This window comes from Blennius ocellaris, assembly GCF_963422515.1.
Source record: "Blennius ocellaris genome assembly, contig: SCAFFOLD_330, whole genome shotgun sequence".
Classification (NCBI taxonomy): domain Eukaryota; kingdom Metazoa; phylum Chordata; class Actinopteri; order Blenniiformes; family Blenniidae; genus Blennius; species Blennius ocellaris.
In genome coordinates, this window is record NW_027661860.1 from 22,329 (window position 1) to 29,313 (window position 6,985).

The 6,985-nt window shown below is 45.1% G+C and overlaps 1 protein-coding gene across 1 annotated transcript; it reads right to left on the reverse strand.

Annotated features, from left to right (window-relative positions):
* Positions 1-4,165: 4,165 nt before the first annotated feature.
* On the reverse strand, positions 4,166-6,512 carry LOC308148709 (T-box transcription factor TBX3-like; the record flags this gene model as incomplete). Its single annotated transcript, XM_080522216.1, is given in 5 exon segments — positions 4,166-4,773; positions 4,779-4,925; positions 5,878-5,928; positions 5,930-6,072; positions 6,075-6,512. Coding segments are annotated over 5 exon segments (1,079 nt in total), but the record flags the coding sequence as incomplete, so codon positions are not given.
* Between the last annotated feature and the right edge of the window lie 473 nt (positions 6,513-6,985).

Below are 6,985 nucleotides of genomic sequence, written 5' to 3' on the forward strand. Positions count from 1 at the left end.
GAAGTTCTGAAGAAGATTCGCTGTGTCCTTTTGTTCTTATTCACGCTTTTAACCCCTCGGATCGCTGCTTCCGGGTAGAACCGGACGCAGGAAGTCCACCACTGAATTTACAAACATGGAGGGGAAAAAAAACATGAATTGCTTGAATTAATAGCGCGACTTTTTTTTAATAAAGTGATAAATGTTGGACGGTAAAAAGGGTCTGAATCAGAGTTGTGATTTCCTGGACGATCAAGAAGAGCCTCGTCGGGAGGAAAAACCAGGTGCATTTGCCAGATATATATTTATATACAAGGGAAATATGTATAATTCTATTAAAATCCCACATGGAAAGAACCTATATAAACATGTTTTAATATAGGTGTTGATATAGGTTTTTAATATATGACATATAAAATTGGCCATTTTCCTATATTATATGTACATACATGTATACACATATACGTGTATACAGGCACCTATATATGTGCATATATGTACCTATATGTTCTTCTTGCATAATTGTTTTTTAGTTAGTTCTTAGTTATTTTATATATATATGTGTATATATATACATATATATATGCGTGTATATATGTATATGTGCATGTGTATATATGCGTGTATATATGTATATGTGCATGTGTATATATGTGTGTATATATGTATATGTGCATGTGTATATGTGTAAATAAAGAAGCAGTACAGGAGACCTATATGGCCTGTATAGTCACATATATGCACCTAGATTTTGCCTGTATGTGGCATATATACGCATATATGCAGCATATATGTGCATATAAGCTGCTCAAATGTTTCATATCTGCGCATATATCCTCATATAGGTTCTTTCCATGTGGGATTGAGCTGAGTTGAGTTTAAGTGTAATTAAAAATAACAAAAAACAAACAAAATTGAAGCAAGACAAAAGTACAAAATCACAACTTCTGACAGAATATCTATGAAGAATATTTAAAATGCAGGTTGTCTTTGTGAATAACTGCGCTTCGTTTGAGGAGAAACATAAGAAATATAATATATAATAGAAAGATTTGCATATAAAACATGTTTAGTGTCGAAGGAAATAGTTTGTTTTTTAAACTTTTCAAGCAACACAAAGTTTTCCAGGAAAACTTTTCCTTCCTTTTCCCAGCAGCCCCCATAATGTCCTGTAATATAGATATTAAAAATAAACCAGAAATGACTCGTATATTTGTCTGAGAGGCTCGAAAATTCTGAATTTCAACAAAATATAATATAGAAAAATGTTTCTTTTGCTTTCTAAAAGCATAAGAATCAAGGATTACGAGCACGCTCCGCCATCTTTCACTGTATAAAGATGCTTCTAGACAATAAAGGAAAATAAAAATAAGAGTAATTTCTTTCAGATCAGAGTGTTGTGAAGCTGCTCCGCCGCCAGATGGCGCCAAACCGCCGCGAGTTGACTGCGACCTGTTGAATCGTCCGGTCAAACGCAGGTTTAAACGAATTGGACCTCTTGATTTAAAAGGCCGGGGCAGGAAAACCACCGCGAGCGGACTGCGTGGAAGGCAGCGAGTCTAATTTCCATAGTTTTTTCATTGATTTATTTATTTTTATTTGTATTTCCTGGTCGTTGCGCGAGCGGCACCCAGCTGAGAGGCTCGAGAGGCCTTCAGGTGAACCGTGCCGTTCACTAGAGTGCTGTATAATAACTAGTGTGCACACACAAAAGCAAAAGAAAAAAAAAAAAAGTCTATATGTTCAGGAAGCATGTCTGTGCAGCTTCTTCTTTTAATTCTTAATAATTGTGCAGTTTCTTCTTCCAAATATAATTTAAGAGACTTGTGTCGTAATTTCCTATAATACCTGTGTGGGATGCGGCTATTTAAAGCACCGGGGGTGGAGGAGGGGGGGGGGGGGGGATCAGTCACGCTCACTTAAAACCCATTTTCACGCTATTTCCCGTGCGCATTTCTTCACCCGCGCGCACAGTGACAGTAGCCCTGCGCCACCAGCTCAAACAAACCTTATCACTTTATCAGCGGCCTCAAGAGTTTGTCCTTTGCTTTTTCTTTTTTTAAAATTTTTATTATTATGCACTTTAATAAAGAGGGTCCGCAGCCGCTTGGGGGCGTCGCGTCTTGGTCCGATTACAGACGCATTGTCGCCTTCCTCGCCATAAACCTGGAGATATACCCAAGGAAGGCGCCAGGTGAGCAATAAGAGGTGCAATTCAGACGGCGCGTATCTTGTTTACACCAATTCAGCAGCGCCAGGCCCGCTACACATTAACCAGACGACATACAAAATAAAGATACGGCGTCCGATAAAGAGGGCCGGAGGTGCCGGAGTGACGGCGATCCACCGGGACCGTCGGGGTTTTTTTTTTGTTTCCCCCCCTCCCTCTCTGTCCGAAAGTCGCACTTTGCACAGCTGTCAAACACACACATATTGTTATTATAACAATAACTGCAACGAACAATAAGAAGAATGTATTTTTGGTGTGTTTTTTTTTTGGTAAAAGCGGAAACACAGTTTGCGTTTTCGTGCGTAAATGGTGCGTTTCGGGATTTTTGGAACATAGAAATGACCATTTTAACTCCGAATATACATTTTCTATCACGTGAAGACGACTCGAGGCCTGGAGTGACCCCCCCCCCTCCTCCCCGCCCCGCCCTCCCCAGGTAGGAATCTCAGGTATGATCTCGTGAGTTGTGGCGGCTCCTTTTCTTCACCCGGCGCTCTTTATCTCCACCAGAGTTACAAGAAGTGGGTGAAGACGGTGTACTCACCCCACCCCACACCCCCCTTCAAAAACAAAATACAAACAAACAAACAAAAAAATAAAAAAATAAATAAAAAACCCCGCAAGAAGAAGTTTTTATAGCAGATTTAAGGCCCGACAGCAGAATTTAAGCTGCACCAAAGTGGCAAATATCGCATAAACCGAGTTACACACACACACACACACACACACACACACACACACACACACGTGGCGGCGGGAAGGGGGGGGTACGTCACGTCGGGGTGGCATTTCAATATTTTTTTATTGAAACTTTCAAGAACACGATGTCGATGTTGTAAACTAGACAAAACTCCAAATACAACAAAACCCACTGACAACTTAAAGAAAACACAAAAATAAACCTTCATATTTTTCGATTACGCGGCACTTTCACGATCAAATTCGCTAAGTTTTTTTTTTGTTTTTTTTTTGAGTAACAGAAGAAGAAGAAAAAAAAAATGTCCACTTTCACCACACACACATTTCTTTAACCCCTCGCCCCCCCCCCTCCCCCTCTCTTTCAAGCCATTGGTGCAGTGCGTTGTCGCTTTTCCATTCGTTTTAAAAAACAGTAGCACTTCACACACGGGGACAACAAGTGAAAAATACAATGGCACGTGAGTGAGATTATAACTGAGTGGATATTTGGGAAAGGGGGTAAAGTCCATATTTTTTTATTTTTTTTCTCCTTTTAAAATGGGTGGTGGTGGTAGTGGGGGGGGGGGGGGTTATAAATGCAGATGGGAAACAAAAGGATATTAGCCCACAAACTATCTTTTACACAGGTATATCGACAATAAATTAAGAACGGATCCCTAGAAACAAACTACTCCGTCGTATTTACACGCAATAACAATATGAAATAATTACATAAATATTTTATATATTCCTATTTACACTGATGAGCAATACTACCTTTTTTTTTTTTTTTTTTCCTTTCTTTAACATTTGCTGTAGATTTCCGCTTCCCTTTGCCCCGTTTTTTTGGGGCGTAATTGCGCATGCTGGGGGTCCGTTTTTGTCTCGTTTCACTATTCTGGCGTTTCAAAACAAACAAAATCGTGAAGAAATTATTATTATTTTTTTTTTTAGAAAATTGGTTATTGACTGGAGAATTTAAATGAAGTAATTTTTTTTTTTTAAAAAGAGGACATGCAACAGTTTGTTCAGTCAATTAATAGCGTACAACAAAATACAGCAGTGGTTTTTTTTTTTGTAAAGGTAGGTCAAATGGTAGTCAATTCAAATAAGTCAAATTAATCGAGAGTGCATATTTAAAAAAAAAGAGAAAAGAAAAGAAGCCACATTTCTTCTCGTGAACATCAAAGTCAAAGGAGACAGGACACAGCAGCAACTTCTCCCAGAACCTGTAAGTTACACCGACGTTTCAGTTTCAATACTTGTACGGTATTAAAATGACAGGATAAAAGGGTTGTTTAATTTAACAGAGTAAAAGAAAAAGAAAGAAATATACAAAGCAGATGTGTTATTAAACAAAGTGCATTTCAGAAACTAAAAAGGTTCACGTTTTTTTTTTTGTGTGTGTTTTTTTTTTTTTTTTTCTTCCTCCTCCTTTTCAGACCTGCGTGAATCTTACAAGGTGTCCTATTAATAAGTCTTCTGCGACACGTTGTCACCTTCACGCGACAAGCAGGTGGTTCGTCGTTTGCTTGTTTGTTTGTTTGTTTTTGTTTTTTTTCCTTTCTTTTCTTGGAATTAAAATCCTACGGGGATCCGCTCCGCGGCCTGTCCGGGTTCGAGTCCAAGCCGCTGACCAGGCGCTGGATGCTCTGCAGCTCGTTGGCCGCGTCCTTCTCCGCGCATGTCTTTGGGGACAGGGACAGGGACACCGAGCCGGACGAGTGGCTCGTCACCTCCGACGTCGAATCCAGGGTGACGGCGGACGCGGGGCTCGCGGGGACCATGCCGTCCCCCTTCAGCTCCACTCCCCCTCCTCCCCCTACTCCTCCTCCGGCCATGGTGAGCAGGGTGCTGTCCGGTACCGTCATGGGGAGGGAGTACGGCTGTACCTGAGCCGGGGCCGCACCGCGTTCAGGAACGGGTGCCGGTGCACCGAGGACGAGGCGGCGGCGGCGGCGGAGGAGGCCGCCGCGGCCGCCGCCATGTACGTGTACGGGTAAGGGAACAAGCTGCCGAACGGAGACATGGCGATGCCCTGTGGATGAATGGAGAAGGCCACGGATTAACTGCAAGCCCTTCGTATCACAAACACTTATCATGTGGGAGAGGGGGGGGGGGGGGGGGGGGGGTGGGGGGGGAGTCAATCCTCAAACTGCGTAATCCTCAAGATGCGTAAAATATTGTTTACGCGTGACTTGATCTGAGCTCCTGCTTCCATGTGATTCAAAACAAGAGATCAGATTAAGTCGGGACCAGTGTGCCGTGCAGACCATAAATCTATTTACATAGGTCTTTTGAACAAATCCCGTCTTAACGAAGTTGTGCCGCCGCCGCCGTCCTGCACGGGAAACGTCCTTTTTGACGCTCGTTTAAGAATTTGTAATGCAAATGAAACTCCGGGTGCCTGATGCTGCCGTCAAGCAAGCAGGACGGGGGCCAGCAGATAACAACTTGTTTTGATTTATAAAACAAAAACAAACCTACAAGAAAAAATAAATAAATAACTGGACGCGTCCGGCTTCACACGTTATTTGCCCCCCCCCCCCCCCCATTTATTTTGTTGTTTTCAGAGTCGCGTTACAAAAACGCATCATCGACTCAGAGACTTTAATGAGTTCAAATCCAAACCAAACAGAATTTTCTGCTGCGGGAAGGCCCGCGCCTCTCGGAGAAAGTTTATTTTGTTTTCAGAATAAAAGCGAGTTGCAGGAATCCTCCACTGCAGCAGCTGCAGGTGAAAACTAATGGAGCGTGGTGGTCTGACTTTGCTGCCCGTATTAGACACGCGCACGCCCCTCCACGCACACACACGCACACACACGCTATCTCACTACCTGATCCATTTAATTTGGCACATGCGCGTCGGGAGGCCCGCAAGCCGGCGTCTGGCGCAGCGCAGCGCGCGCGCGCGCGCGCTTCATATGCAAAAAGCGATAAGAACGAAGCTCCCGCGAGGCCGCAAAAGGTCAAAGGAAACCGTTTTTTACCTGCGATGCCAAGACGTGCTGCTGCAGATGGAAGGGCAGGCCCGGCGCCCCCCGCCAGGCTCTGCTGGGGCGACGTGTCCATGGCGCTCACGCCCGCCGTGGACACGGCCGCCAATAGTGGCCCCATGCCCGCGGCCATGTTCGAGAACGCGCCGCCCATGTTGAACTGGCCCGGGTGCAAGAGGAACGGGTGCGCGCTCCGAGGTGGTTGAAAAACTGCTGTCCTGTCAGGCCGGCGGGAAATCCGAAATTCTGCAGGTGGCCGTGGCCCACGTGCGGCCCGTCGGTCTGGACAGTCAAAGGCACGAAGCCGTCCTTGCCCATTGACCTACATTCGTCCGTCTTGGCCGGCTCCGGCCCGGGGCTCTTCAGGTCCTCTCCGGAGCGCGTGGTGCTGGAGATGACCGTGATGGGACTCTGCCTCGAGTCCGCCTGGCTCTTCTCAGTCCTGGCCAGTGCGCCGTCGCGCGCCCTGCCGCCGGGGTCGCCGTGGCCGAAGCCCGTCCCCTTGGCCGGGCTCGCCTCGTGCTCCTTGCCGTCCTCCGTGGTGGTGGAGATCTTGCTGGAGTCCGCGCCGTCTTTCGCGTGTCCGTCTTTGCTCTCGTCGTCGCTGTCCTCGTCGCTGTCGCAGAAGTCTGCGGGAGGAAAGGAGCCAGACTTTGGTTCGTCTTTACGCGCAATCAGAGTAGAGTAGAGAGCTTTATTCCTCCCCAGGGGGGGGGGGGGGGGGACACAGAAACTTACAACAGCTCAAGGTAAAAAGGTGCATAACTTATAAAACTAAGGAATTAAAATATGTAAACATAGGGGGAGGAAATTTAAAAAATTCAACAAAACACAATCGGTCTCGCCAATATTGCGCCAAATAAACCTTCACATGTTGCCCCAAAACCAAAACAAAAAAAGACACATTTAATTATTTTAACTTGTTATTTTTGTTATAAAACGTTTGAAATTCGCTGTATTTTGTAGATTATCTCAGGCGTTGGAGTCACACCGCTGCCGCGTCAATTAGTGAGAATTAAAAATGTGAATTACACACTCAGAACAGCCAATTACCCCCCCCCCCCCCCCCCCGTGCGGGGCATTAAGGCCACATAGACTGAGC